At 41.6% G+C, this 13,825-nt stretch overlaps 1 protein-coding gene across 1 annotated transcript in view; it reads left to right on the top strand.

The window, feature by feature from the left end:
* The window catches only part of PTPN14 (protein tyrosine phosphatase non-receptor type 14), a 163,255-nt gene that overhangs the window by 139,902 nt on the left and 9,528 nt on the right, over window positions 1-13,825 (top strand). Inside the window, exons 15-18 of the mRNA XM_089684817.1 lie at window positions 2,003-2,221; window positions 5,899-6,027; window positions 11,503-11,737; window positions 11,821-11,984. Coding sequence (XP_089540943.1) covers window positions 2,003-2,221; window positions 5,899-6,027; window positions 11,503-11,737; window positions 11,821-11,984 — 747 coding nt within the window. The remainder of the gene's footprint in view (window positions 1-2,002; window positions 2,222-5,898; window positions 6,028-11,502; window positions 11,738-11,820; window positions 11,985-13,825) is intronic.

The raw sequence follows: 13,825 nt of genomic DNA on the forward strand, positions 1-13,825 counted from the left end.
CAGATATATATTGTCTCCCACTATAATGTAAAGCGCTGAGCAAACCGTTGGCGCTATATAAATCCTGTATAACAATAATAATAATATACTGCTACAGGGCGGCACAGGTGCGCAAAATCACGGCGGCTGCGGCTGTCAATCACTGGGTACCAGCTGATGATTACTCGCCGGCGCCCGGTGATTGCTGAGCATCTCTGATGGGAGGAGAACTGTTTGTAAACAAAACAGTTCTCCTCCCTGTCAGCTTGTGCACACTGCTTTGGATGGCTGTGCACAACACAGCCATGCAAAGCAGTGTGCTTACAGTGAAGCACACAGACACAGCACTATGTAAAACAGCACACACCCTTTGATTGCCTCTCATGTTAACCCCTTCCTGCCCAGTGCCATTAGTACAGTGTCAGTTCTTTTTTAGCACTGATCACTGTATTGGTGTCACTGGGGATGTCAGTGATACCAAGTCAGTTTCCCCCAGTATCAGAATACCCGCCGTAGACCCGCTATAAGTTGCTGATCGCCACCATTACTAGTAAAAAATAAAAAAAAATAAAATTGCAGTATATATACCGCCATTTGTAAACACTTTACATTTCACGTAAACCAATTCATTTACACATGTTGGGATTTTTTTTAGCAAAGACGTGGCAGAATACATTTTGGCCTAAATTTATAACGAAATTTGATTTTTTAAAAAAAGTTTTTTACTGGACATGTTTAATAGGAAAAAGTAAAAAATACTTCTTTTTCTCAAAATTTTTTTTTTTTTTTATAGCGTAACAAATAAAAAATGCACAGGCAATCAAATACCACCGAAAGAAAGCTCAATTCGTGGGGAACAAAAGGACATACATTTAATTTGGATGCAGGATTGCATGACCGCGTAATTGTCAGTTAAAGTAACGCAGTGCCATAATGCAAAAAATGGCCTGGTCAGGGAAGGGGGGGGGGGGGAGGGTAAATCCTCAGGAGGGCAAGTGGTTAACACCTGCACTTTGGGGTTGATTAACTAAAAGCGGAGAGTGGAAAATCTGGTGCAGCTCTGCATAGAAACCAATCTGCTTCCAGGTTTTATTGTCAAAGTTTAATTGAACAAACTGAAGTTAAAAGCTGATTGGTTACCATGCACAACTGCACCAGATTTTGCACACTCCAATTTTGGTAAATCAATCTCTGTATATATATATGTACCTCTAATATCCGAATGCAGAATACCCACGTCCAGACCAAGCCATTTCTTTTTGTTTACATGTTACAATCAGTATTTTTTGAAAATGTCTTAAAACCCCCAAACATTATATATTTTTTAAAGCAGAGGCCTTACAGAATAAGTTAGCGGATTTTTCAATTTTTTATGTCACAAGGTATTTGCTCAGCGGTTTTTCAAACAGGATTTTTTTTTGGGGAAAAAAATACACTTTTTTTTTATTTAAATGCAAAAAAGCACAGTATGTAACCCATTTTTTTATAGAATACAAAAGATATGCCAAGTAAGTAGATACCAAACATGTCACGCCTTACAATTGCGCATGCCTATGAGATGGTGACAAATGACGTACGTTTTGGTGCTGGAATCTATATGGACTACAGACCCCCCCTTCCTTACCCCAACTTTTATGTAGATCCCAACACACCTAGGGTGACAACGTTGCTCCTTCATAGATACAGTATGGTGAGTGAGCGTTGTCACTTTAAGACAGGAAATGCATTCCTAGTAGGATAACCAGGTAATCTAAGGGCTGGTGTCCTGCAATGTAGTACAGTTTGTTTGGTGGGGGGGGAGAGGTTAGGTACACTCTAACATGCAGGCTTATGCAGAAGGTCTCGGGCTCCTTGTTTATGAGTCACATCACCGAATATGACTTAAGTAATCTCAGCAATGTCATGGACTCCTAGTGATTGTATTATTCCTCAAGGACTCAGTATAGCAATTTATCTTTCTACTGGAGAAGTGGCGTCATTCTTACCATCTGAATCATCATGCCTTGTGGTCTTTTCTTTGTAGTGCAAGGCCTTGAGGCGGAAGCTGGAGGAGGGGATGGTGTTTACAGAGTATGAACAGATTCCAAAGAGAAAGGCAGATGGAGTTTTCACCATAGCAGCATTACCTGAAAACACAGAACGCAACCGAGTACGCGAAGTTCTTCCTTACGAAGAAAACCGTGTAGAGCTTGTTCCCACCAAAGAAAACCACACTGGCTACATCAATGCCTCACATATAAAGGTAACATAAGGTCTATTGGATGTGGACGTGTAAAGGGCCACTCAGTGCTGCATACATTCACAGGCAGTCCTATTCTGAATGGAATGAGTAGAAGTTTGAATTTAGGGTGTTAACATTTATTGGCTCTTAGACTCTTCTTCAGGCATCTATTTAGTTGGACAATAAGTAGTATCACCCTAAACCCAAACTTCCACTTTGTTGATGGCTAAGGGCCCATCCACGTGAGGCGCAGACATGCATCTCCTGTCTACTGAAATTTTTTTACCAGCACAGGGATGCACAGCTGTTGCATGCACACCTTTGCCGGTGTCCCATTCATTTTTCTTGGGACATATGGAAGCACAGGTACAACTACTGTGTCCTTCTAAACCATGTGGGTGGGTGCAGGTCCCCGAATGCATGCAGGGTGCCTTTGGGGACCTGCACCCATCAGCATGTTATATTAGGACACAGCTGCTGTGCCCGTTCAGCCATGTGTGCCAATATAAACAAATGGGATGCTGGCATGGGGATGCACGTCTTTGCCTTGTGTGAATGTGCCCTAACACAGTACTATGCTCTGCTGCTGCTTCAGATGAGCTAATAGAATCTTCTCGGAAGTATCTGAATGGTATGGAAATTTCTAGACTGAAATATAAAGCCAACATAAGTCTTTTTTTTTTTTTTTTTATGCTATAGTTGTATCCGGCAATTACAATATTAAGGAAAGGCACAGTACTACCTTTAGGGAATACTGGTCTGGTCTTAGGGCTTGCTTCCTAGGCCTGGACAGGTCACCTGGAATACTGGGCTGAGGTGTGGAAGCTCAGTGCAAAGCAATAAAGATATAGGTGCTCATAGTGTAGTATTCCAAAGGATTTATTAAGCATGCATTAGTAATATATCAAATACAAGCATAAATGGATAAAATAAACATAAAAGGTGACTGTGAGTAGTAGTAGTAGCATGAATTGCTGAATACACTGACCAGTGTGAACCATAAGGTGGCCGCCGGACCTCCTTATCCGGCGGCGTGACGTCAAGACGTGCAAGGGCTCCTCCTAGACGCGTTTCGTGTAAAGACATGTCTGCTGTAGGGGTGATGCCATGCCTGCCGGGCGTCACTCTGTTCTATATATAGGGTAAATGCGCACGCAATCGCGCGGGTGCCATCTTGCCGAAGTTCGGCTCACTGTGCATTCTCTGGCGCCATATTCTTGTAGGTATCAGATATGGCAGACGCGCATAGAACCGCACATGCGCGAGTGTTCCAGTCGCCATTTTATTGGTTAGAGGACACGGTGATCCGCACTTGAATGCGCGAGTGGCGCAGTCCCCATCTTCCTGATGATTAAATCGCAAGCAGGAAGGTGCTTATCCAGACAACATGATTTTATGTAGGATAAAAGTGCGGGGATAGACAAAAACTATATTTTGGGAGATCAGTCAAATTGCAAAATACTGTAGGAGGTGTAAGATAAACTAAAAGATGTGCAATTTGATGTAATATATTTATAAAAAACTTGAGAACACTTAAAAGGCGCCGTTCATTACTGCGCATGCGCGGGTATTGCGATCGCCATTTTACTGGTGGTCAAATCAAAGCGAAAAGAATATGGTAAAAAACTGGACACAGATATTGTGTACATAAGAAATATACACAAATAATATTAAGAGTATATCTGATTGTTAAACGACATAAGAATTGTATAATTAGAAGGGGTGTAATATGTCCCCACCGGATGTGCCCAAGCGGTGAAGGTACATAAATAATAGAATATAAGACATGTCGATAAAACCGAGTTCTCAATCAACAGTAAAAGGTTAGATTAACCAATATATAAAAAAGATACATTATGAAAATAAAAAATAAATTAATATCCAATAAAGGTATAATAAATATAAAATTATATATAATAAGATGGATATGCATAAAATGGATTGACAAAACCTTATGTTAGCACTAACTGTACGTATTCCGTAAAATATTCCTAGATTGTAAGCTCGAAAGAGCAGGGCCCTCGATCCCCTCATGTTTTGCATTGTATTGGTATTGTTCTGTCACATGTTCTGTCCCCCTTTGTAATGTACAGCGCTGAGTGAACTATTGGCGCTTTATAAATACTGTATAATAATAATAATAATAATATTCATAATAACAAACAGTCAGGTATGAGGAAAAATGAAAATGGTAAATCTCAACTGTTATCAATGAAACAATTTATATCTACTTCAACATTGTGGCCTAAAGGGGTCATAGTTTTGATTTCAAAGATCCACTTGGTTTCTAAACGTGAGACTTGCCTGCATCTATTGGAGCCACGCCAATGGTGCTGTGCAATATCCATCCCTACAAATTTAAGGGATGATGGATTTCTTTGGTGAAATTCCCTGTAATGTTTAGACAGTGAGTGTTCACGGAAACCTCTTTTGATATTATATATGTGGTCGCGGAATCGATCGCGTAGTCTCCTGGTGGTCCGGACAACATATTGTTTCCGGCACGGGCATTCCTAAAGATATACCGCATATCGGGTGTTGCAAGAAATGAAAGTAGATATATCGTAGGCCTTTCCTGTTGTTGAGGTAAACGACTCAATTTTCTTTTTTGACATCCTGCTATGTTGACGGATTTGACATTTTCTGCAGGGAAAGAACCCTTTGAGCTTAGTGAATAGACTAGGGCGAGGAGGAGGATCTGTAATGTTGGGGGCAATAGTGTTACGCAGTGATTGGACTTTTCTAAAGATAATTTCTGGATTTACCGGTAGGGCCTGAAAGAGGATAGGATCCGCTCTAAGCACATCCCAATTTTTCTTGATTATTTGACGTATGGTTTTATGTTGGATGGAGAAAGGAGTAATGAATGGACAGAACATGCTCTTTTTCTGTGTTGGTGGTCCGGAGAGGAGAGTCCGGTTCACCTATGAATATAGTACCGATAAAGTTAACTTCCTAGATGTTACCATAATTAACAAAGGTGAACACTGCACTGCAGAAGCCTTTTTCAAGCAATCAGATAGAAATGGCTATATCCCCACCCATAGCTGCCACCACCCGCGATGGCTGGCCAGCATCCCAAAGAGCCAGTTTATGAGGATGAGGCGTAATTGAGCGGAAATTGAAACCTACTATAAGGCAACTATCCTAAGACAAAGATTCATTGATAAGGGATACGCAGCAGACACTTTAGATATAGAGATGGATAGGGTAGCTAACATGAACAGGAAAAACATGCTCTCCGGACCACCAACACAGAAAAAGAGCATGTTCTGTCCATTCATTACTGGCTTATGATGATTTATGCTTTATGATATATCTTATTGATTTGTTTTTTGTGTGTTAATCACTATTGTATTTTATATATCACTTGCACTTGAAATATTCCCACAGAGGGAATTCACGTGTTGCACAATTGTGTCTGTATCCCTTTATGTGCATTATAGGGGGATTGAGTGTATCACTATTTATATTTATGTAGTATTTATTTAGCGCTACACTTTGCATTTAAGAGGTGAAGGGTGTTCTCTCCAGCAGGGTTGTAAAGGGAAATAAAAACCTGCATAGGATCCAACCCTTTCCTTCTCTATTCAAAATAAAATGAACAGTTCTGTGGAGCTCATCTAAAATTGAACTCATTTTATTCTTGTGGACAATTGCTGTGCAGACCCCTAATTTCCTGGTCTTGTATTACACAGGTGGTGGTAGGTGAGAGAGAATGGCATTACATCGCCACCCAAGGTCCTCTACCTCAAACCTTCCACGATTTCTGGCAGATGGTTTGGGAGCAGGGAGTGAATGTCATTGCCATGGTGACCGCTGAAGAGGTAAGTCCTTTTGTCTTATCTGTATCTGGATGTCCACGATGTATTTTTTCTCTTCTCTGTGAGCAACATTTTGTTTAAACAATGCAGTCAAGTGACATTATTTCCAAGAGAGGGATGACAACACTGCAAGATCACTGCTGAAATTCTAGCAGCGTTGTCACCCTCTTCCTGCAGCATTATGGGCAAATTGGTGTGCAGACAATTTCAGCCTATTGGGTACACTCACACCACTAGGTTTTGCAAAGCATAGCTTGAGACAAAAGGAGGAATTGATGTTGAGGTGCCCTAGAGTACAAACCTCAAGCCACTGCTGCTGGGTGTGTGAGCCAGAATGGTCATATGCCCACTAAAAACCCAGCAGAATTTTTTTTTTTGCAGTGTTCTTGCAGTCTTGGATTTCTCTGTAGTACATGGACATAGGTTTTCAAGTGAGCATTTACATCCACGTTGACCCCTTTTTTTTTTTTTTTTTTTTGCACAGATTTTAAAATGCACATTTTAGGCCTGGAGATTAGTTCAAACCCCCAAACATGTATTTTCTGAAAGCAGAGACCCTGTAGGATAAAACAGCGGTAGTTCCAATTTTTTATATCACACAATATTAGTACACATGTTCATCAAACCCATGTTTTCAGTGAAAAATACAGTACAATTAAAATTTAAGTGCACACAAATGCCATATATTGCCCAAAGTATTGCCCTTCCCCTTCCCCCTGTTCCAGAGGTCTGTGGAAGTGATCATTTAGCTGTACTGGATCAGTCCCATTGGAAGGATGACATTCATCTTGTGAACTTTACACTCCTGCGAGTGTGCTTAAAGCAGCCGATTTCCTACTACGCATTACGAAGCGCACTGCACTTTGTGATTGGTTCCTCAGTCTTCTGGGACTTGTGAAGTGTCCCAGAAGGCTGCAGGCGAAGGAGCGGGGGGGGGGGGGAACAGGGAACTTCCGACTGAGATTGCCGCAGCGCATCTGACCAGTAGTGGGACCAAGTACATGTCAAGACCAGGTACCTACTCCCCCCACAAACAAGTGGATCTTCCCCTTTTGGGTGGACTTCCGTTTTAACTGTTTTTTGTCTGTTATATACAGGTTTGTACAGCATATGGTCCCTATAGTTGTCATCTCAATACCAATAGATGCAACTGGCAAAATTGAACTCCGGGCTTGGCCAAAATATCTGCTGGGGTCTAATTTTCATTGAAAAGTTACAGACCACCTACTCCATTCACTAAATAGCTTATTTCATCTGTACAGCCTGTATACAGATTTGTACAATATATGGTCCCTATAGTGGTGACCTCCATTAATGTGATCTGCATCTATGCTTAAAACAGAACTCTGGACTTGCCCAAAATATCAACTGTGTAACCTGACAGGTAGACAGAGGCCCCATTAGTACAGTGTAGGACGTGAGGGGAAATCACTCCAACTAAAGCACAACAATAAAAACATTTTCCCTCTAGAACAGGGATCTCCAACTTTCTAAGCAAAGGACCAGTTTACTGTCCTTCAGACTTTAGGGGTTCCGGACTGTAGCCAGTGGGAGTAGAAAATCCCTGGCATCAATGCCCCATCAGTCTTAATAGGAGGAATAGTGCACCATTGTTGAAATCAGTGAGAAGATTAGTGCCCCATTGATAGTGTCAGTAGGGGGAATGGTGCTCCATCATTGGTGTCAGTTGGTGGAATAGTGCCCCAAGGGCCAGATAAAGGCAAGCAATGGGCCGCAGTTTGGAGACTACTGCTTTAGAATATAGAAGGGTTAAAGTAATGAGGAGAAATCGATTTAATAAGGGGGCAGTCAGCATTTATACCCTGTAAACCTTTTCCAATCTAGAAAACACTAAAAATGTAAACTGGATCTGTAGGCAAATATAAATGAAAGAAGTTAAAGTAACATTAAACCTTCATTTTTTAAAATTAAAATAAACATGTTATGGTTTTTCACAGAGCAGCCCCAATCCTCCCCTTCTGGGGTCCCCCACCGGCTCTCCAGGCTCCTCCTCTATCACCAGTGCCCCCATGGAAAGCCACTTTCCATGGGGGCACCCGTGGGGCTCACTCTTAAGTCACCCTCTGTGCGTCTATTGACACAGAGCGGGTGGCTCAGGCCCGTTCCCTGCTCCCTCATTACAGCATTTGGTTTACAGCAGTGGGAGCGAATGGCTCCTGATGCTATCAATTTGATCAGTGAGGATAGAGACAGCAGTGAGAGCCACTGCACTTATGCACATCGCTGGATCGTATCAGGCTCAGGTAAGTATAAAGGGGGGGTCGAAGGGGGGGGATGTTGATCCTGCAGCACAGAAGGTTTTTTCCCTTCATGGATAGAATAAATTAAGGTAAAAAATCTTAAGGTTTTAGAACCACTTTAATGCGGCTTTGTAATCCTTAATATATAATTAACTGTATATTTAAATGCAAGCAGTGTAAATACCTGGGACTGACCTGTGATCAGCCTCTTGCAATCCCTGTAAAGCAGAGCTGGATTGTGAGATTTAGAAGCAGCTCAAGGAGCTAATCAGTTCATGTACTGCCAAAAAGCATGCTGACAGGAGGAGAGAGCAGAGTGACAGAGATGAGCTAACCACTGTGCTGCTTCTCCTTTCACTGTCCAGTCATAGGCTAGAAAGGGTCCAGGATGACTTGAGGTCAAACAAAGTGGGTTGAATGATTCTGGTCATCAGATCATGGATGTCTAGTTGCAGAAAAAAAAAAAACGTACTGTCGGGGGAAAAACTCTGAATAATGCATCAAAGCTGGATTTTATCTTTCATTGGGCTGTTCATTTTCATGTCATATGTTGTTGTTATTGGCTGGAGTTGGGCTTTAATGTTACATGAGCAGTCGTTTTTCTTTCCAGCTTCAAAGGTTCTAATCTTGTAGGCTTTTTGTGGAATTCTCCTTGACATTTACAGGGTGATGTCCAAACACAACAATCCTATCTCTGCTCTGGCCCCAAGCTGTGTTTCCTTCTGCAATTGTGTCACTTGTGTCATGGTGCCGGCTGGTGGTGGTCAGCATCACATTCCACACCCCCTCTGGGCTGTGACGGCACCACGGCGCTCACTGCTACTTTCATGGAGTGCCAAGTTAAACAGGGAGTGCTTTCCATGCAGCTTGGGATGGGGTCTGCAGGAACTGTTGTGCCAGCAACGTGGACTTTAAGTCACCAGACTTTTGGAACCCATAGCAAGGCCACCACCATGAAAATTCTCTTGTGTCTTTAGCTTCATATATATTGTATTTTTCATTTGTAGTAGAAAAATGCTTTTTCACAATGCAAGTGATGTTGTTGACATTGCATGTAAAGCCAAACCTTTTCAGTTTTAGATAGGGGTTGTCACTACTTCAACTCTGTAAAGTTTTACTCCCTTCATGACCAGGGATATTTGGCACTGCGCTACTTTAACTGACAATTGCGTGATCATGCAACACTGTACACAAATTAAATGTATACAATTATCATGTATGTGATCCAGCACAGGGGGTCACTCTGCGGTAAATCTGTGGCAGGCGGTCCTGAAGCAGCTAACCTCTTCCTATTCTGTCAGGTTATTTTTTGCCTGTCAGTCTTGGAGACATAACAGGAAATTAAAGCAAATTTCTCTAAAGAAAGATTCCTTTTCTCAAAAAACTGTCACATAAACATGCGTCCCCCCTTAGAAAGTCCCCTCCCCCTCTCATCTCTTACTGTGGTGATAACTCAGAATTTTGGGGTTTTCCCCAACAGTAGTCACCATGACAAATAGAGGGTAAATCGTCCCAATGGGGACACAGACCGCAATAAAAAGGGTCGAACCCCTCTCTGTTTTTTCCTAAACTAAACAACCCTTCACATGCACAATAAATAAAATCTGTTTTCATTTACAATTTTAAATATCCACTTGTCTACCAGCCACATTACATATACTGTGGCCAGGCGGCACCTGCAGGCAAAATCATGTACATGTAATTTTGCCTGCTCAAGTACAGGGGTGAGAGGCGCGCCAACCCCCATCCCCCCACACCCGTAACTGCTGTGTCCACCGGACGCAGCAGATTGTGGATCCCGGTACTTAGGGCCTGGTGATTATGTGATCGCGATTCGATCAATGTCGACAGGGCTGTTATGAATTAATTCATTCATAAACCGCTATGTTTCCTAGGCTGTGATTGGCCCTCAGCTGTCACATGATTTTCAATGTAACAGCAGAATGGGTAAAAAGGAAAAAAAAATCCCTGATCACCCCCTCAGAGTAGTACAATGATACCAAGATGACACTGAACTACTCTCATAAAGTATGTAAAAAAAAAAAAAAGAAGTAAAATATGAAAAAAATTATAAAAAAAAAACCTGTTTCAATAGTTGAATTATTTTATTTTTTTTTTTTTAAAGTGTACTGTCACCAGTCAGTATCCCTGATCACCACCACATCAGTCATATGATGACGTTGTACTGCACTGGTGATAGTATGTTAAAAAAAGAAAAAAAAATTGTGGAAAAAAAAAATCAGATCTCTTCTTTTTTACAAAAATTGTGACAAAAGATTACAACTTCAAAAAAAAGCAAACCATGCCTGTTACTAAATGCCTCAGATTGTCTAATTTCCAAAAAGGGGTCATTTGGGGGGAATTTGTGCTGTCCTGGCATTTTAGGGCCTTAAGAAATGACATAGGTGTCAGTACATCAGAATTGATCAGTTTTCAAGTATGTATACCATAGTTTTTGGACGCTATAACTTTCATGCAAACCTATTAATATACACCTATTGGGATTTTTTTTATACCAAAGACAAGTAGTAGAATACATTTTGGCCTAAATTTATGATGAAATTTGATTTTATTGGATATGTTTTATAATAGAGAGTAGAAAATGTTGTTTTTCTTTTTATTTAAAAATGTTTACACTGCAAAAAATAAAACTCGGTGGTGATCAAACACCACTAAGAAAAAGCAGTATTGCATGACTGCACAATTGCCAGTTAAAGTAGCGCAGTGCTGAATAGAAAAAGTGCCTTGGTCATGAAGGTGGTAAAACCTTTTGGAGCTCAAGTGAATATACATGAGATTATATGATCAGCTTGGCTTATCACTTTCATGTTTGGTTTTTTGCCATCTGTGCCCCATTGGGGAGAATTATCTTCACTTCCTGTCCTAGAGAAGAAGTGAAAGGTATTTTCTCCAAAGCACAGGAATTATCAAATACACAGCTGTGACAGGAACCAGTGTCCCTGTTGAAAGATGTGCCTTTATTCCTGTTCTGGTGACAACGAACAATTTCAGATTTTCCCTCCTGGTGAAGGCCACCAGGACAAATAAAGAGGGCAAATCTCCCCAACACTGACAGAGACAGCAATAAAACCTTGACCAAGGTCTTAGCTTTTCCCTACGCTATCCAAATCAACAATAAAAAGTTTTGGCTTTTGATTTCTAGTTCTTCTTTGATTGGCTATTTTTGGTTGATGACCAATATTAATGTACTCTCCAGGAGGAAGGAAGAGCCAAGAGTCACCGTTACTGGCCCAAGCTGGGATCCAGACATAACTCGGCTACATACGGAAAATTCAAAGTGACCACCAACTTCCGCACCGATTCCGGCTGCTATGCGACGACTGGGTTAAAGATCAAACACCTTATGTCCGGGCAAGAAAGAACCGTGTGGCATTTGCAGTTTACCGACTGGCCAGATCACGGCTGTCCTGAAGAGGTCCAAGGATTTTTATGTAAGATTTATTAAGCACTAATGATTGGCATTTCACAGCCTTGTTTGTACTTTTTAAAAATAATTTATTCTTACATTCTGTAGCGTATTTGGAAGAGATCCAGTCGGTCCGTCGTCACGCTAACAGCATGCTGGACAGTAGCAGCCATTGCAATCCTCCGGTGTTGGTTCATTGTAGTGCCGGTGTTGGAAGAACTGGAGTGGTCATCCTGACTGAGCTGATGATGCGCTGCTTGGAGAACAATGAGGTAAGTAGCCCTTCACTTCATTAGAAACACACTGTGCCTTCCATGTAAAAGGAAGGTACTGTAACCATGCCCTGGACGCTTACAGTAAGAGATGAGTGAGTGACTCCAGGAACAAGATCTTTCCCAACCTCCAGTTCAACCATGCCACCCCACAACATTTCGGGATCATCATCACAATGGACCACTTAAAGCTGGGCTCCAGCCAAGCAGCTAAATACAAAGTTGAATTTTGTAATTTGTGATCCATACACCCTTGTCTGGTTCTGATCTCCGCTTTAGTGGCAACACCGTTTGGTTCAGAATATACCTTTAGCTTCCCGAGTGGGCAGTGTCAGAGCAATATCACACACATCATCTGTCACTTTGCTCTTTCCTCCAGTCAGCATATTCTGCCACTGTCTGTCTTGGTGACCCCCTGTCACAGCATGTCCCAAAACAGTAAGTTGAAAACCCCACAATAGGGACACAGACAGCAGGAAAAACCTGAATAAAGTATTAAATACTCAACTCTAGTAAAAGTGTTTTTCTTTCTCATCCATTGAGGGACACACACAGTGATTGTAAACCTTTTTTTTTCCTTTTTAAGTAACAGATATGTCATACTTACCTGCTCTATGCAATGGATTTGCACACAGCAGCCCCAATCCTCTTCTTAGGTCCCCCACTGGCGCTGCTAGATCCACGTCTTCAGCAAGTGCCGCCATAGAAAGCAACTTCCTATGGAGGCACTCATGCAGGCTCGCTTCTGAGCCATGCTACCTGCAGCTATAGACAGCGTGGCTTGGCCCTGACCCCTACTCCCTCATCACTAGATTTGATGGACATCAGTGGGAGCCAAATTAACCCCTCTCCATTCTATCCAAAACTATATCATTGTTTTGTATTGATTCCCATTTTAAAGCTGAATTCCAGATATGGCTTTAGTTGCATAGCTGAAAACAAAGCCATACCTGGAATTCAGCTTTAAAGTTATTTTCAGAGCCCAGCTTGGACCAACACAAGTATGCATACAGTTAGGTCCATATATATTTAGACACCGGCACAATTTTTGATTTTTTCAGGTATTTACCAAAACATATTCAAGCTATAATGGATATGGGCTGAAAGTGCACACTCTCAGGTTTAATTTGAGGGTATGTACATCCAAATTGGAGGAAGGGTTTAGGAATTAAAGCTCTTAATAATAGCCGCCACCCCTTTTTCAAGGTACCAGAAGTAATTGGAGAAAAGAATATAATCATAAATAAAATATACATTTTTAATATTTTGTTGAGAATCCCTTTACTGGCAACGCCTGCCTGAAGTCTGGAACTCATGGACATTTCCAAAGACTGGATTTCCTCCTTTCTGATCCTGTGCCAGGCTCTATCTGCAGCTGTCTTCAGTTGTTCTTTGTTTGTGGGTCTTTCTGCCTTTAGTTTTGCCTTCAGCAAGTGCAGTGCATCCTCAATTGGGTTGAGATCAGGAGATTGACTTGGCCATTGCAGAATATTCCACTTCTTTTCCTTCAAAAGCTCCTGGGTTGCTTTGCTGTGTGTTTTGGATCATTGTCCATCTGTACTGTGAAGCGCCGTCCAATCAACTTTGCTGCATTTGGCTGAATCTGGGCTGACAGTATATCTCTAAACACTGCAGAATGAATCCGGCTGCTTCTGTCTTCTGTCACATCATCAATAAACACCAATGACACAGTGCCACTGGAAGCCATGCATGCCCATGCCATCACACTGCCTCCACCATGTTTTACAGATGATGTTGTGTGCTTTGGATCATGAGCTGTTCCAAGCTGTTCCAAGCCTTCTCCACACTTTTTTCTTCCCCTCATTCTGGTACAGATTAAT

The sequence above is a fragment of the Staurois parvus genome, unplaced genomic scaffold, assembly GCF_062004578.1.
Source record: "Staurois parvus isolate SC_StPar_1 unplaced genomic scaffold, SC_StPar_1.0 ptg000357l, whole genome shotgun sequence".
Lineage (NCBI taxonomy): Eukaryota > Metazoa > Chordata > Amphibia > Anura > Ranidae > Staurois > Staurois parvus.